The 17,242-nt window shown below is 54.9% G+C and overlaps 1 protein-coding gene across 2 annotated transcripts in view; it reads left to right on the top strand.

The window, feature by feature from the left end:
- Nucleotides 1–433: 433 nt before the first annotated feature.
- MAPKAPK3 (MAPK activated protein kinase 3) overlaps nucleotides 434–17,242 on the top strand; it is a 28,673-nt gene continuing 11,864 nt past the window's right edge. Inside the window, exons 1-2 of one of the 2 annotated variants that reach the window (XM_069562044.1) lie at nucleotides 434–668; nucleotides 931–1,206. In XM_069562044.1, the coding sequence (XP_069418145.1) occupies nucleotides 982–1,206 (225 nt within the window). In that variant the 5' untranslated portion in view covers nucleotides 434–668; nucleotides 931–981. The remainder of the gene's footprint in view (nucleotides 669–930; nucleotides 1,207–17,242) is intronic. The other variant, XR_011250941.1, reaches the window with a different exon arrangement.

The following is a 17,242-nucleotide window of genomic DNA, read 5'->3' as shown; positions in this document are numbered from 1 at the left end:
ATGACCAAATAGGAATTTAGGATTTCTAGTCTTAGGATGCTGTTTTCCAAGAACAAGAGATGCACAGAAGTGGAGAGATGCCAGTGCTAGAAAGATCCCAAGAGCAACCAGGAACCAGAGAGATGCGAATCTCAACAAAATTCCATTTCATTCTCCCTGTTGACAAACATTAAGACTTTATTTGGAAACCTTACACATTGTACCGGAGGGCCTTTTGGGATCTTCCAGAGAAAACACCCGATTCCAGGGGCTACCTGGGGCTCCAAGAGAAGATTTTCTGTGCTGCCACTTCCTTGGTGGCTTGTACGATTGGCTGGCTGCTCGCACAGCCCACCCTGTAGCCGGCTGCTCTAGCGCTGGGTTTCCCCAGAGGCGGGCGGAGCCTGGGAGGTTTCCGCCCCCTCTGGAAGCCACGCCCCCTATTTCTGCTGCCGCTCTAGGCGGGTCCGGCCCCGCCCCGTCCTGCCTGGGCCAGCCTGGCCCTTTAAGACTGACCCAGCCCGGCTTGTAGTCGGGGACGCGCGGGGGGAGGGGAGCGGTCACGTGGGTAGGCGGCGGCGCGACTCTCGGCTCTGGGCGCTCAGGGCCGCGGCCTCTGGCGACCCCTGTCCCTGCCCCTTACCGGCAACCACAGCCCCGTGAGCTGCCGTCAGGTCCGCCCTCGTCAGGTACGCCCTCACAGGGCTCCCCCCCACCTCCCAATCCCGGGACCTCGTGGCGCTTTCCCCTCTTGACTGGTGGCCGGGGCAGGACTCGCCTGGTGCCCCGCTTGCGTGACCACCGCCCCCTGCCGCGGGTCCGTCCTCTCCAGCAACTCGTTGCTCATTCCCAGCCCTGTCCCCGGCCCGAAGCCCGGTCCGGCTTAGGGCGTCCATGGCTGGAGTGTACTGAAGGAGTCTGAGCGGAACTCACTCTTCGTCTCTTTCCCAGGTGGCCCCGGACGCGCCAGGCTGGGGCCGCCTCTGAGCGCCCCGCGGGGCCATGGACGTGGAGACAGCAGAGGAGCAGGGGGGCCCTGCGCCCCCGTCAGGTGCACCCTGCGGACCTTGTTGCGCCGGCGCTCCCGCCCTCGGGGGGCGGCGGGAGCCCAAGAAGTACGCAGTGACCGATGACTACCAGTTGTCCAAGCAGGTGCTGGGCTTGGGTGTGAACGGCAAGGTGCTGGAGTGCTTCCACCGGCGCACTGGGCAGAAGTGTGCCCTGAAGGTCAGTGACCCCGCGCTCCCGCATGGGCGGGGGCCCAACAGCAGCGACCTGTGGATGCGGGCTATGCCTAGGGCCTCTGTTAAGCTTCTTAGGCTAAGCATTACCGTTTCCTCCTCTTACTTGTGTGTAAAGTTGGGCTTCTGGTCCCTCTTGCTTCACAGATGGGGAAACTGAAGCTTAGTTTAGCTAAGCTCAGAATGTCCCAGGGAGCAAGGAGTGTAGTCAGCTGTGGGTATAGCCTGCTGTACCCGGAAGCAAGGAGGGAGTAACTCCTGACTCTGGGTTTCTGGCTGGGCCTGTGAGTTTGGGCCTGAGGGGGACCTGCATTCAGCTTGGCTGCTTCTTCTATGAGAAACTCTTCTGACTGGAATGGGTTTCACTTACTTTCTGCCTGAGGCTGAGTGGGGTGACAAAAGCTTGGGGTGGGGCTCTCCTGAGGTCCCTGCCTGCCTAGGCTGGAGTGGTGACAGTCTCCCAGGGCTGACTGGTGGGCAAGCCTGACACCCATTGCCCCTGTGGGCAGGAAGCTACTCATGGGCTCCAGATGAGTCAACCAGACCCATGTTGAAAGGGGCTGGCCCTGTCTCCGACCTGATCCACCCTGTTTCCTGGGCAGAGGGCGGGCCAGCCATCTAGCCACGTCACACCATAGACTCTCTGTGGGCCTGGTTAAGACCTCACTGATACAGTTGGAGTCCCGGGAGTCTTGAGGGTGGCTGACCGAGCTATGTAGTTCTGGCTTAGGTCATACAGTTTTGAACCCAGGAACGTGCCCCATACCTCGAATCCCTTGGTGTCCTCGCTGGGAACTTCACTTAGTTGCAGCCTCTGCCAGCGACCCCTTGGATAGGTAGAGCATGGCATGGAGAGTGGCTCCTGGAGGTTAGAATACAGCTGAGGATCTTCTCATTTTACAGACCTTGCAGTTACGAGCGCGAGCCCAGAGTCCTGCAGTTGTAGCTCTAATCTTTGGCCTGCATTTGCCAGCTCCGTGTCCTTGGACTAGATCTTGGACTCTCAAAAATGAGGTTCCTTTGCTCAAGGGTTGTTAAGATAAGGAGTTGATGTGAGCTTGGAATGGAATCACGCATGTAGGGAAAGTGGTACAGGGCCTGGCACAGGCCTGGAGAGGCCACAGGACTTGCTTAGGGCACAGAGTCTGCAAGTGTCTAAGCAGGAACCTGGGCCCAGCTCCCTGTGTCTTTCCCAGTGGCACCAGGAGTGATAGAGGGGGTCATCTCCCCAGGGTGGTCTTGGAAGGGATCGTGAGGATGGGTCTGGAAGATCTCAAGCCTGGGCTGGTGAGGTTGGGTCTCAGGCACAGCTTTGCATATGAACCCAGCCGTGGAGTGGGTTGGGAGGCCCTTCTGGAGCCCCTGGCAGGGGATTCTCCGAAGTCCTTCAGGAAAAGGGTGGCTCTTCTGAGGGGAGATGGAGCTAAGGAAGTGAGCAGTGACAATCTTCATTGTCTTCTTCAGCAGCATCTTGGCCCTTTCACTCCTGCTTGGATCAGGGTGCAGCCTGGGTGGGCAAGGGGCCATCTGAGGCCTCTTCTTAATACTGAGGTTTTGGCCCTATGAGCCAAGGCTGAGCTCCGACCACCCCGTGTGGTACTCCAGAGGCTGTGAGTGAGACAGGGATGGAGTGGGAGGCTGGAGTTCATGGGCCCAGGCAGCACTGGCTTAAGCAGGACTGGCTCTAAGCCTTTTCCCGCAGGTGCTGTGTCTAATAAGTGACCTGGGGGAACTTCTGACTGCAACAACCTTCAGAGCACCTGCTCTTGAGTCTAGGACCTCAGTGGTCCCTGTTGTGGACTGGAAAGGGGGCAGACCCAGAACAGATTCCCCTATTGTTCCCCTTTAGGCTTTTTGGGTGAGCGTGGCTAGAGATGTTGGCTTGGGATCTTCGGAATTTGGTGCTAGGTTGGCCTGCAAGGGGAACATGGATTTGATGAGGCCCCCACCCCTGCACCTTCTTGTTTTTGCCACCCCCCACCCCACTCCAGTGACCAAATCCCCACCCAACTAGGCAATAAACCTTTCTGTTTATAGCCTCTGCCCCTTCACAGGAGGGCCAGGACCAGGAGACCTCAGCACATGGCCTGTCTTGGGCCCCAGGAGCTCAGTCAGTCCCTGAGTGGGTCTCAGCCCTCTCTCTGCTTCTGCCTAGCTGTCTCCCCAGTTGCCCCTGGTCAGCCTAAGCAGAGGCCCTGGGCTCTGGCCTTTCTGCTTCCCTGGACCTATATCCCTTCCCAGGCAGACCTCTCCTTGTCTTGTAATCTGGATTTGTCCAGGCCGTCTCTGCCATTTGTGGGCCAGGCCTAGTGTCCTGTCCTCTCTTCGTGCCTCTTCCTGGCCCTGTTGCTCAAAGTGATAGATAGTGCTTGGCATGAAGCCTGGAACACAGCAGACACTCATAAAACAGGAAGATCTGTGGTTGGTGTCCCTGTAGCTGTTGCTATTCTTTGGGGGCCCCAGAGAAGCAGGCTCCTCCTTCCTGGGGAGCTGGGCCTCTTCTCCTTTCCCTGAGCCCCTGACCACTTGGCCTGATCTGTCTTGGCCTCCCTCACACTCAGCGACTCTCTCCCGAGGCAGCTTCTACCCCCAGTGCCGTCATTCCAGTCTCCACACCACCCTTGGCACCTCTGTAGTCTCTTCGGCAGGAACTGGAGGGCTGCCTGCCAAGTATCTGGGGCAGGGGACTGCCTCCTACTGACCTCTTGTTTGTGATCCCTTCCAGGGCTAACTGGTTCATTGACACCCCATATCTTCAATCCTAAGTGGACACAGCCACCCCTCCACATGGAGACCCAGTCCCTCAAGCCTTATCCATGTAAGAAAGTCAGGACCTGGAGTTAGTGGTCAGAAGTCACATGACTTGATTGGGATGGGAAATTATAGCAGAGACCAGAATTATCTCCCCTCCTGACTTTCTGCCAAGTACACGTGTGGTCCCTGGCCACCTGGCAGGCAGAAGTGATAGTGACAGATAAATGAAAACAAAGGCTTGTGGGAGTGAGGTTCCAGAGGGAGGGAACATATGTATACTTATGGCTGATGCATGCTGATGTGTGGCAGAAACCAACACAATATCTTAAAGCAATTATCCTTCAATTAAAAGTAAATCATAGGAAACAAAAAACAAAGGCTTGAGTAGCTTGAGGGGGTCTGCAGTAAGAGTCTTCTTTTCCATCCCTGCTGTCCAGCCTCTGGGTCCACTGAAAAATGTTAGGAGCCCCTGGGGCTCCCAGTGCCCTCCTCGTCCTGTCTTTGTCAGAATGGAGTTTTGGGGTGTTGAATCCACATGCCAGGAGGTCCCTGTGTTGCTCCATGGGTGGGGCTGGCCTGTTGGCACTGGTGCTGTGGAGCTGGATTTGAGGCTGGGTGGGGCTGCCTGGCAGGCCAGGTACTTTCTCATTTAACAGCTGCCACCTCTTCACCTGCCACCTCCAGACCGGTCAGATCACCCTCTGCAGGGCCTCTGGTTTACACATCAGGAAGCATGTGGAGGGCTGGCTGCCTCGTACAATGGAGTCCCCACTAGTGGTTTTACTGTATTTCTCCAGGCCGCCCCTCTCTTGAAAGGAAAGAATCTGAGTAACTCAAGTACTACCAGACTCAAGTAGCCTTCTTAACTGCCAGAAGTGGGCAGTTTGTTTTTTGAAATGAGGATCTTAGGGAGAGTGTCGAACCCTCTGAAATGCAAATAGCAGGATTTGGGGACAGTTTTTAAATTATTTCTTTATTTTTCGCTATGCTGGGTCTTCATGGCTACGCGAGCTTTTTCTCTAGCTGTGACAGGTGGAGGCTACTCTCTAGTGGTGCTCAGGCTTCTCATTGCGGTGGTTTCTCTTGTGGCAGAGCACTGACTCTAGGGCTCACAGGCTTCAGTAGTTGCGGACTCAATAGTTGTGGTGCCCAGGCTTAGCTGCCCTGTGGCACGTGGGATCTTCCCGAATCAGGGGTAGAAACCATGTCCCCTGCATTGGCAGGCAGATTCTCTTCCACTCAGCCACCAGGAAAGTCCCAGAGGGGATTGTTTTGAGATGCTTCTGGCCCTGCCCAGCCGGCCTCACTCAGTTTCAGCAGCTGTGCTCTGAGCCTGCTGTCAGGATCCCCTCTGCTGGGACTTTCAGAATCATTTTCCCACCCCAGCCAGGAACTGATGCCATCTCTCCAGGCTTCAGGCCTTGATGTTGTCGGGTCTGATACTCCCAGGAATGGCTGACAGTCTTCCAGAGTGTTTTGTCTGCCAGGCCCTGGCCCTGTGCACAATACACGTATCTTACCTAACTCTTTTCATTCCCATTTTATGGATGAAGACACTGATACTCAGAGAGGTGATCCACTTGCCCAAGATGGCCGGCTGGTGTGTGGCAGGACTGGGACATGTGTCTAGGCAGTTTGACCTCAGAGTTTTGGTGCCTAACTCACCTCATGCCTCATGCAAGTCTGTGGGGACATCGGAGGGTCTCTGACACTTGGCTCCTGGAAGAAGGCTAACAGCGTCATCCATGACCGCACTGGGCCCCAGGTGATCCTGCTGCTGTTTGCTTGCATCTGTCCAGCTCTCCTCATTGTGCAGGGTGCTATGCTTGGGAGTAGACAGGTGGTGGTTCCCCCTAGCAAAGCCAGTGCACAGGGCCCGTGCTAGCTGTGGGACTGCCTCAGAAAGGGTGTATGGTTCATCTCAAGCCTTGTGAGTCTCAGACAAGCCCAGCCCAGCAAAAGTCCAGGGTGCCACAGGCAGGAAGTTAGATTGGTGAGTGGGCGAGAGGAAACTGTCAGGACTGGGCCAGCCAGGGGAGGTTTCCTGGAAGAGACTGCCGGCTCTCATGCAGGCCTCTGGTCTGAGAAAAATGTGGATGACAGAGGAGGACACGGGGTGTGTATGTGTGTGACAACATGCCTGGTTTGCACAACTCAGCACTTGCTGTGAGTACTGCTTCCCCACTCCCAGTCTTGTGTCCTTGTAGGATATGCTCATCTCAGCAAGTGGTGTCCAGGCCCTAACAAACTCTGGGGAGCTGTGGAGGAACCAAAGGGCCCTGTGGAAGAAGAGGCAGTTATGTAGGGTTTGAAGGATTGGGGAAAGGTCAGCGGTGGCTCTCCTTCGCCATTTGTCACAACTCAGATTCATACGTCATCCCACTAAACTAGAAAGCGAAATTGAAAGTGTTAGTTGCTCAGTCGTGTCCGACTCTTTTCGACCTCATGGGCTGCAGCCGACCAGGCTCCTCTGTCCATGGGATTTCCCAGGTAAGAGTACTAGAGTACGTTGGCACTTCCTTCTGCAGGGTTCTTCTCAACCCAGGGATCGAACCCGGGTCTCCCGCATTGAGGCGTCTGTCTGTCTTTGGTGCCCTTCCTCATTAGGTGGACAGAAACCCACCCTCCTTCTCCCAGAACTTTCTTTCGTAGTGTCACCAGGACCCTTGTGGAATGCTATTTCCAGGGATGCTGTAGGGACTTCTGGGTCACGTGGGTTATTGTTCAGCCCAGAGCCTAGTCTCCCTGACAACAGAGGTCTGTTACGTGTCTGCCTGGTCCCCAGGTTGGCACTTGGGGAAGTTGCTCTCCTACTCGGATCCCTCATCTTCCTCTCCCAGGGCCTCCTTGGGACATCCTCGTAGGAGGCCCCTGTGAGGGTGCAGCAGGTGGAGCGTCTGCCTTTGCAGGCCCCCAGCCTCATCTGGTCCCAGCCTGGCAACTGGCTGCCATGTGTCCAAAGGCGATGGCCACCAAGCAAGGACTGGAGACAGCGGTTGTCCCTGGGTGAGGCGCCTTGCCAGCACACCTGTGCTGTGAAAGTGGGTGCCAGGCCCTACCTGGATGGGCGGGTCTGCTGCTCTAGAGGTAGGGAGACCACAGCCCCAGTCAGCTCCCACAGGCTCCCACCTTTTCTCAGGAGAACTTTGCTGCCCTCCCTCCCGCCTCTTTGGGGCCTTGTGTGGCTTCACATGAGGGGCTGCCTGGGCTTGAGAGAGGACCAGACTCTGGGCTTCCTTCCGCCTTCTCCCCGAGTAACCTTGGAAAAAGACAGTTAGAGGATTTTTTGCAAAACAATTGTCTTTGTGGCAAGGGGCTTGAATATGTGGTGGGAAGCAGAAGTTGGTCTTGGTGGCTAACATCCCCAGGATCCTGCCGTGAGACAGCAAGAACCTGTAGGCGCAGGGCTCTCATTTGAGGCGGCCTGAGTACATTTCTTTGTTGTTGTTCAGCCACTCAGTCGTGTCCGACTCTTTGCAACCCCATGGACTGCAGTGTGCCAGGCTTCCCTGTCCTTTACCATCTCCTGGAGCTTGCTCAGATTCATGTTCATTGAGTCGGTGATGCCATCCAACCATCTCCTCCTCTGTCACCCCCTTCTCCTCTGCCTTCAATCTTTCTCAGCATCAGAGTCTTTTCCAATGGGTTGGCTCTTTGCATGTCGTGGCCAGGGTATTGGAGCTTCAGCTTCAGCATCAGTCCACCCAATGAATATTCAAGGTTGATTTCCTTTAGGATTAACTGCTTTGATCTTGCAGTCCAAGGGACTCTCAAGAGTCTTCTCCAACAACACTGTTGAAAAGCGTTGATTCTTTGGTGCTCAGCCTTCTTTATGGTGCATTTCTTAGCGGCACATTCTTGGCCTTCGTGAGGACTCACTTCGGCTCACACGGCACCTGGGGCAGCCAGCCGCTTCTAGGGTTGGAAAGAATGGTGTGAAAGAATCCCCTCCCCACCCTCTGCCCTTTGGGAACTAACTGGATTAGGCCCAGTGTAATTGTGATTAAAATCCTGCTGTGTGGGAACTGTGGGGGTGTGTTTAGGGCAGGGGTACCAGGTGGCCCTTTGGGGGAACAGGGTGCCTCAGGAGGCCTTTTCAGCACTGGACAGGTCAGAGACGCTGAGAAAATTGATTTGGGTTTTATTTTTTGCCGGTTTGGGATTAAGATCGCTTTTCTCTTTTGACTGTGGCTTTGTGCTTGCTGCTTTCCCTTTGTGGTGCTCTCCCTTTCTGTCTTCTCCGCCTCCTGTCCTTCTCCTTTCTTTCTTCCCGGCTCTGTTTCCCCCACTGTCACTCGGTTACTCCCCTCTCAGACCCCGCCCCTCTGTCCTGTGGGTTTCGGGCTTGGTGTTGGCTGAGGGCAGGCAGAGGACAGATGGGGGCTGGTCCGGTGCTCAGAACTCATCCTAGTCACCCTGAAAGTCTGTCCCACCCCCAGGGGCCAGATGGGGGTAGGACAAGAAGGAGGGGCCCCGCCCACACCCTCGCTGCTCAGTGTTTCCTCCTGCTCCTGGCCTTGACTGGGTGCTGCCGCCTTGGCAGCTGGAGCTGTAGCGTCAAACCTGTAACCTGAGGCGTCCCCGTGGGGTGTGGGAAGTCACCCTTGGCTGTGGCCTCCGCCGGTGGGTCTCCTTTTATGGCTAAATGGTTGACTTGTTTGCTTGGGACAGTGGTGCAAGACTGGGACCCCCCCCTCCCCCCCAGGATTCCTGGGTTGAGGTTGGGGAGAGAGGGGCTGAAGGAGCCTGCAGAAGGGCTCGGAGACTCGAGGTGCCACCTGTGAGACTGTGTGCTGCCCTGCACTCCTGGGCTGAGCACCCCTGAGCCGCTGGCCCTCTAGCCTGCACCCTGCACCTGTCCCCACCCCCACCTCAGTGTGGCTCATAGTCTATTTCAGGAGTGTGAAGGGCCAGAGCCTTGACCTGCCACTTTCACTGCCTCGTTCTTAAGGGCTCAGCCACCAAGGGATTCACCAGACAAGAATACTGGAGTGGGTAGCCATTCCCTTTTCCAGGGGATCTTCCTGACCCAGAGATTGAATCTGGGTCTTCCGCAGATTCTTCACCATCTGAGCCACCAGGGAAGCCCCCAAGGAACTCATGGTTTATTCCATAGCTGTTCCGTGAACCCACACAAGCCCCCTTCTTGGGTGTGCCCGAGGGCCTGGCTGGTGCTCTCCATGCCCTCTGGTAGGCAGTGGCACAGGGGGTGGGGGTGAGGGTAAGAGCACCCACTTGTTGCTTTGAACGCTTCCAACATGCTGAACACAAACACAGAATCTAAGAATGGGTTCTTATCACCACCTTGTCACTGATACGGAGATTGAGATTCAGAAAGGCGAAGGAACCCTGGAACCCTGGGCCTGTCTGGCAGCCAGATGGTGGCTCTCAACCTTCCTTCCCTGTGTGCCCTGTCAGTGGGTCAGGAATGGGGCCCCTCTCGCAGGTCAGTCTACCCGTCGGTAAGGTAAGGGGCTGGGTGCTCTGCTTCTCAAGGGCTCCCCTTCTAAGAAGGCTATGAAGAGGATGCCCCAAGATGCCTCTCCTGGGCCAGCTGGCAGTGGTGTGGCCACAGGAACAGTCGGCTGTGGTGACCGCACCGGTTGGGTATGTGTCCTACTAGGGACAGGAGCTGGGCGATGATGACTCAGATTTGAAGACCCCTCTCCACTGCTCTGTATGACTCGGTTCACGCCCTGAGTCAGCTGAGCCTGTACTGGGGTGTGTCCTTACCCTTGGAGGCCTGGGAGAGGGAGGGTGAGTCACTCAGCCCATTCCCGTGGCAGGAGTGTCCCTCAGCGCTGCCAGGCCGTCACCCTGGCTGCCCACAGGGCGGGGCCTTCCTCCGCCTTCTGCTTCTTCCTCCCTCTTCTGCTTCTTCCTCACTACCGTGGCTCCAGAGACTTCTCCCTGGAGCCAGGGGTCAGGTGTCGAAGGCCTGGAGCCTCCTAACCCAACCGGAGCAGCAGAGAGAAAGGGGCCAGGCGCCAAGCGAGGCTGGAAGCCTGGGCAGCCGGTTTCCCTGTCTCCCCGGGGAGGAACCTGGCTGCTGGTGCTCACCCAGGCCTGTGTGGGGAGCTGCAGGGACGCGGATGAAGCCAAGGGAAGCGGGAGAGATGCAGAGCAGATATGAGGTTGGCTTCGAGAAGAGTCAGTCTGGGGGTGGAACTAGAAGGCTCCCGGGGGTCTGAGCACCACGCCTCTGGGGGTGGTGCCGTCTTGCCTCCCACCCCCCACCCCCCACTTTGTGTTCCTTTATCATCTTCGTCCTCCAGGGGAGAGACCAGCTGTCATTCTTCTGAGGGCTCGGGTGTGCTGGGGCCCTTCTCCAGAGCCGAGCACAGGCATGGCCAGCTGGGGCCTCTACAGGGGTTGCTTGGGCATGGCCTCAGCCACCCTCTCCACACCCGCCAGTCCTCTGTAGTCCTGTGCGGGCTCTGTGGGCACCGCTGGTCAGCTGGGGGCACGGACTTTGTGGCCATGGTGAGGTCTCTTCATGAGGAGGGACCATTGAAGAGACCCCTCCTTTTTTTTTTTAATTTATTTTTTATTGAGAGAGAATTGCTTTACAGAAATTTGCTGTTTTCTGTCAAACCTCAACATGAATCAGCCATAGGTAGAAGAGACCTTTTTTAGGTTAAACTAAAACACATTTGCTAAGAATTTTCCTGTCTTAGGATGAAGATGTCTTATTTTTATGCTATCACAGAAGAAACAGAACCAGGCTAACGTTTCACCAGTTATGTAGCTGATTTTGACAGAAAAATCCTCTTTTCCTCTAAGAAGTTAGATAAGAGAAGCCAGACCCTCTGAGTATGTGCTCGGGCTCGCAAGACACCTGTGTGGCTTCTCCTCACCCGCTGTGGGAAGGCTGTGGGCCGGATGCTGGGGTCTGCCACCTCCTGGGGCAGAGGGAGCTCTGACCCTGCCACTTACACACTGCGTAACCTCTAGGAGCGGAAGGAGATTCTAGCTTTTTCTGGGCCTCTTTCCCTACCTATAAAACAGGTGCCCATAGTCTCAGACCTGCCTGCTCCCCTCCCCTCAGTACCATAGGAGAGGAGACTGCAGGCCCATTTCACAGATGAGGAGCTGGGATTCAGGTCATTAAGGTCAAGGTCACTACATACTTTGCAGAAGGGGACATTGCTTGAATGGAGGCATGAAGGAGTCCAGGATATAAAAGTATCTGCCACCTGGGAGAGTGGGAATGTGCCCCTACCTCCAGTCTGCCCAAGCTGAGGGCCAGGTCAATCCCCTGGTTTAGGTCCCTAGCACTCAGCTGTGGTTCCCATGCCCCAGGGTCCCTTCCCTGAGATCAGCCCTGATCTTCCCACACCCTGGAGAATCTGCCCCTCCTCACCAAGTCTTTCACAGCAACACGGTATCCACAGACTTTTTTTTTAACCTGGACCATTTTTAAAGTCTTTTTTGAATTTGTTATAATATTGCTTCTGTTTTATACTTTGGTTTTTTGGCTGCGAGATATGTGAGATCTTAGCCCAACCAGGTATGGAGCCCGTACCATACCTCTGGATTGGAAAGGCTTAACCACTGGACCACCAGGGAAGTCCCAATATCCATAGACTTTTGACTCTTAGTCTACTTCTGCACAGTCTGGTCCTGCCCCTCTCAGGATCTGTTTCCTGTGACCTGCTGGACTGGAGGGGATCAGCCTCTCTGGGTCCTAGAGGCTGTACCTGAATTGCCCCCAATTCTGGTGACCAGGGAGGTGAAGAGCATGAGGCCACATCAGAGCGAGACCCAGGGGGAGTTCTGAAGCCAAGCAAACCTCAAAGCCCATTTCTACTCTGTGCACTTGGCGCTGTGCTTGTCTGAGCCCTCTGTGTGTTCTCAATAAGTACTGTCAGTGTCCCCATTTTCCAGATTGGTTCAGTGTGGATCGGATGGAACTGGCCCCTGCATCCAGCATGCAGGTCTGTCTGACCCAGAGCCCAGTGGGACCTGCACCTGCTCCAGCTAGCACCTGTGTTCCCACTGGTTCTCCCCCTCCCTGGGAGCCTGGCTTAGCTTCCTCTTTCCAGAAGCGTTCTTCCCCTACCCCAACCCTCACCTAACCTGGCACTTCTACCTTCGTTTCTAGGTTTTCTGGGGCTGGTAGGAGGCAGACAAACTGAGGCCACCAAAATTTAGCAAGTTGAAGGAGTCTTGTGTTCTTTAGGGTTTTTTTTCTTTTTAATTGTTTTATTTATTTCTTCTTGGCGGTGCTGGGTCTTCACTGCTGCCCAGGCTGTCTCTAGTTGCGACGCGCGGGCTTCCATTGCAGCGGCGTCTCTTGTTGCGGAGCAGCGGCTCTAGAGTACAAGGCTTCAGCAGTTGTGCACGGGCTCCGTTGCACCACGGTATGCGGGATCTCCCCAGGTCAGGGTTTGAAGCCGTGTCTCCTGCATTGGCAGGTGGATTCTTTACCACTGAGCCACCATGGAAGCCCCCTGAGATTTGACAATTTCAAAATGTGTGTTGGCTCTCCTGCTGGCAGAGCTTCCCAGGCAGATACTGGGCTCAGAGCCCCAGCCATTCCCACCTCCCAGGACTCTGGTGGCCGGTGATTAGGGAGGCTCCAAGCCAGTCAAGCCACTTTCCTCTCATTCCCGGCCATCAGATACCCCAGCCTTGGCCTGGTTTGGGAGCAGCTTTTTGGGGGCCCTCCTTGTTCCTGGTTCTGCTGTGCCAGGTTCTAAATCTGGAAGGAAAGAAAAAGGGAGGAGAAGGATCCAAGCCCAGTTCCTTAGTGCCTACATCCTCATCAAGCATCCTAACCAGCACTAACTTATCCATAGACCCCCAGGTCCTGGGGGACAGTCTGTGGCAGCATTCCCAACTTCAGCTCCAGGCCTGGCCCCCAGGCAGGACCAGTAAATGTTCGTAGGGGTCAGGAAGAGATCTGTAAAATGGGCAGTCCTCCCTGGGCATGAGGGTTGACTCCTGGTTCCCAAAGGACTCCTGGACTCAGAGGTGGCCCTGTGTGACACTTGTGACCCAGAGAAGCTATAAAACCTTCCTGAGCCTCTGTCTCCTCAGTTGAGAATGATGGTCAGTGGTGTCCTTGTTGAAGGATAAAAGCTCAGGTGTGCGTAAAGTGCCTGGTACCCACAAGGTGCTGTGTGAACTACTGGGGCTGTTAACAATCATTAAATGGCAGAGCCTGGTCTAGCCCCAGGGTTGTGGGGCTGAGCTCCATGCATAAGAGGAGCGCGGCAGCTGCCTGCCTTGTCCTCACTGCCTAGAAGCCAATGGGTCTGGGTCTAAGTTTTGTTTTTTTTTTCCAAAAAATTTCTGGATAATTTTGATATGCATCTGGATTTTAAAAAGTGATTACAGATTTTTCTATTAAATCATAGGTTTGGCGATATAGAGTTCTATTATTCTTGCGTTGTGGGTCCCAGTTTTGACTTTCATGACCCAGTGCTGTGACTCTGGGCAGGTCACTTCACCTCTCAGAGTCACGGCTTCCCCACAGGAAAAGGACGATGCTGGTTCTCCTTAGCAGATGGTGAGTCCTGAATGAGGTGGTGTCTGTGAACAAGCACCGAAGCCAACGCAGCACTGGCCGAGCACCAGGGAGGGACGGTTGTTGCAAAGGGGGTGTAACTCCGTTAGTCATCCGTTGTTCAGACGGGGCCCAGGCATCTGGGGTCAGGAGCGTCATGCGAGCCGACCTCCCTGGAACTCAGCCGCTCAGGAGGACAGGATACAGCCAGAACTTAATGAAGCGAGGTCTCATCTGGCGTGGGGCCAACTCATCCATAGCTGCAAAATCGGTTCCATTAGTTCCCTTAATGAGCTACGAAAGCCGGGGAAATGAGTGCGTGAGAGAGTAATGGCACATGTCTGAGGCTCTAATTTGAGACCGTGGCTAAAAAGTCAGATTTGATGTGACCAACAATTCTCTAATAGCACTGGTGCCCTTGTGGGGAAGGAGAGGGTGAAGCCGGTGAGGAAGGGACGAGTCTGGCTCTATAAAGAAAATTGTTGTTGTTATTTAGTGGCTCAGTCGTGTCTGACTCTTTTGTGACCCCATAGACTATAGCCTGCCAGGCTTCTTTGTCCATGGGATTTCCCGGGCAAGAATACTGGAGTGGGTTGCCATTCCCTCCTCCAGGGGTGCATGACAACTCAGGGATGGAACCCACATCTCCTACGTAGGCAGGTGGATTCTTTACCATCTGAGCCCCCTGGGAAGCCCTTATAAGGAAGATACTGAGACCTTAAGAAGGAAATTCCTGCTTAGAACCCTGAACTTGAGGTCAGTTTACACCATCCCATCCGAGGCTATTCTAAGTCAGCAAAGCAGCCAGCACGGGTCCCATGAGCTGGCCAGGGGCTGGAATGCCATGCCTGCTGCTGACGGCACAGGGCGGGTGGTCTCAACATCTGGCTCTGAAATGTATCCTGCTCTTCCAGTGGTGTCTCATAAACTTAGATATATCCCCATGGGAAAATAATCCCGAATAATTACAGAGCTTGGAGCCGGACGGGACCTCAGATATGGTTGAGTTGAAAACTCTTACCAAGAGGGGGTTTAGTAAGTCCAAAGTGCTTTTTCTCACCTGTAACCTCCCTCTGTAGAGAATTGGGGTTCTCCACGGTGGAAAAAAATGTCGCAAACCTAGATTTCCCCATAACATTCTGTGCAGACCCACTGCCTGAGTGTTTGACACCTAGCCTGTGTATTATGGTGTAATCAACAACCCAGAGATGCCACTCCTGAGAATTCCAGCCTACCCCTGCCTGAGGCTGGGCTGAGACCCCAGCGTGGGAAAGATGGTGTTGGGGGAACTCAGCAATCCTTCCTGCCTCTCTCTCCTCTGGCACCAAACAAAGCTGGAATTTCAAGAAAGTGGAAATCATGGGAATTTGCTGACCCACAGATCAGTGAAAGGAAGTAGATCTCCGGCCTCTGGGAGGTTCGGGCTGTGGGCCGTCCTGAAATCCAGAGTTCATATTTCTTAATTTGCTGCTGTCTCACTGATGGGAGAGATTATAAACCAGCTATCTTCCCCGGAAGGAGTGGGTGTTCCGGCAGAGGCCCCAGCAGCTTGGCCAAGGCTGTAGGTTAATTGGCTGGGAGTGTGGAGGTTGGGGTGAGGTGGGAGAGGCTGCTTGTCCAGCCTGGGGCCTTGGGGCGTCCTGTGTGTGTGTGTGTGTGTGTGTGTGTGTGTGAGAGAGAGAGAGAGAGAGGGCGATACTGTGAACATTTTTACTAGAGAAGAGCCTGTCCAAGGGGGAACTGGCTATGTGAAGGGGCATGTGGGTCTGGGAAGGTAGCCTTTCCTGGGCTGGGAGATGGCTGAAGAAGGGTGATGGGGGCTGGTCCCTAGGCTGTGTCTTACAGAGTCACTACAGACACCCTAGATCTGTCTGATGCTCTGGGAAGGCAGACAGAGTGCTTTCACAGCTCTGGGCAACATGAAGTGGAGGGTCCTGCAGTGGAGATAGGATCTCAGTGGGAGAGGAGGTCTGAGCAGAAGGGTCTAGGCTTGGTCACCTCCCCAGGCAAGACTGTCACAGGTTGAGTTGTGGCAGCAAGACCCCAGTATTTCTTGGGCACCTCTCTGTGCCTAGTTCTCTGCTTGACACTTCAGAAAAATAGAAAATATTCAGAAAAACAGACAAATAAGTGGACAGATTGTTGTTGTTTAGTCACTAAGTTGTGTCCAGCTCTTTTGCGACCCCATGGACTGTAGCCCAGCAGGCTCCTCTGCCCATGGGATTTTCCAGGCAAGGATACTGGAGTGGGGTGCCATTGCCTTCTCCAGGGGATCTTCCCGACCCAAGAATGGAGCCCACATCTCCTGCACTGGTAGGCAGATTCTTTAGCACTGAGCCACTTGGGAAGCCCAAATGGGCAGATCGATGGGCCTTATTTTCAAAGTTAATATCATAGAGTTCAGAGGCACACACATACCTTGGCCCACACACACTGACACACATTTCTCATACCCATACTACCTACCCCCATACACACCCTTGCGCATACCATGCCCTTGCATGCATGTACTCATGTGTCCAGGTACCCATGTTTCCAAGCATGTGAACACACTTACACACACACTCCTCTGCTCGTGTGCACACCATGCCCCATGTGCACATTTATTTTGGAGCAAGATTCCTGAGTCTTGCAAGCAGTAGTTAGTTTGAGCACTGCCTCTCTGACTTGGAGCCACTCTGGCCTCTCATCCCCTCTCTGGGAGGGGTTGTCTGGATGCTCTGTGTGGAGTCCTGCTCTCCTCCGGCCCAGCCTCACCTTACTCCATCCTAGCAGCCCCAGGGCAGTGACTTCACCCTCCAGAGCCTCTTTGCCTCAGTCTGCAAACTGGGGCTGTTGGTTCCCGCCCTGCTTGCCTCACAGGGTGGCACCGAGCATTCCCATGAGATAAAGGAAAAGAGTGTTTTGTAAACTGTAAATTGTTTTCCAAACAGTCAATTGCTGCAGTTGTTTTCCCAGCTCCTGAACTCAAGAATCCCTCCACCTGCAGTAAACCCTGTGCTTGGGTGGGAAGAGACGCTGTGTGGAGGTAGTGGAGCGGTCTGGCCGATTCTGAGGCTCCATTACACCTGGAGAGCCAGAGGGGCATGGGTAGCTGTGTCTCTGGGAAGCAGGCTCCTCTGCCCCTCAAGCTGTGAGGGAGTCTGCAGTCTGGTGGGGTTGGTCAGCATCTCGGCCATCTGACTGCGGGCTCTGGGGGTTGAGGAGAAATGGCAAAGGAGAGTAAGGCGAGAAGGGAGAAATGGAAACCACTTCAGCAGAGTCTGTAACTAGAGCATTGTCATTTAATCAAGGAAGTGTCATCTCAGATTCAGTACTTACCTGGCATCAGTGGGCGGGGGGGCACACCTCCAGCACAGCTGGGAGCCGTCCCAGAGGAAGAAGCCAGGGTTCTGTCCCACAGGTGTGTGGAGGATCCTGTTGGGTGCTAGCTGGAATCATGGAGCAGCTCAGGAGACGTCACAGACCCTCCCAACTGTGGCGTACCCCTTGGGGGGCTTGGGGGCATCGGGTGGGAGTGAGGCCAAGATGTTCATCTGTTGGGCACCCCATCTTCTTTTCTTCCCAGCTGTGACTGGGGACCAGGATACTGGGTGGCCTCCAGCAGTTTCAGACATTAGGATATGGGGGTCAGTGGAGACCCAGAGGCTGCTCCGTGAGCACAGCGATGTTGGAAAGGGGCTGTAGTAGGTACTTTGAGGAGCCCCTGACCAGAGGTCCCCCCTGTGGTTCCCATCCTTCCAGTGTTGCCCGAACC

This window comes from Ovis canadensis, chromosome 19, assembly GCF_042477335.2.
Source record: "Ovis canadensis isolate MfBH-ARS-UI-01 breed Bighorn chromosome 19, ARS-UI_OviCan_v2, whole genome shotgun sequence".
Taxonomy (NCBI): domain Eukaryota; kingdom Metazoa; phylum Chordata; class Mammalia; order Artiodactyla; family Bovidae; genus Ovis; species Ovis canadensis.
This window is presented reverse-complemented; position numbering and strand designations above follow the sequence as displayed.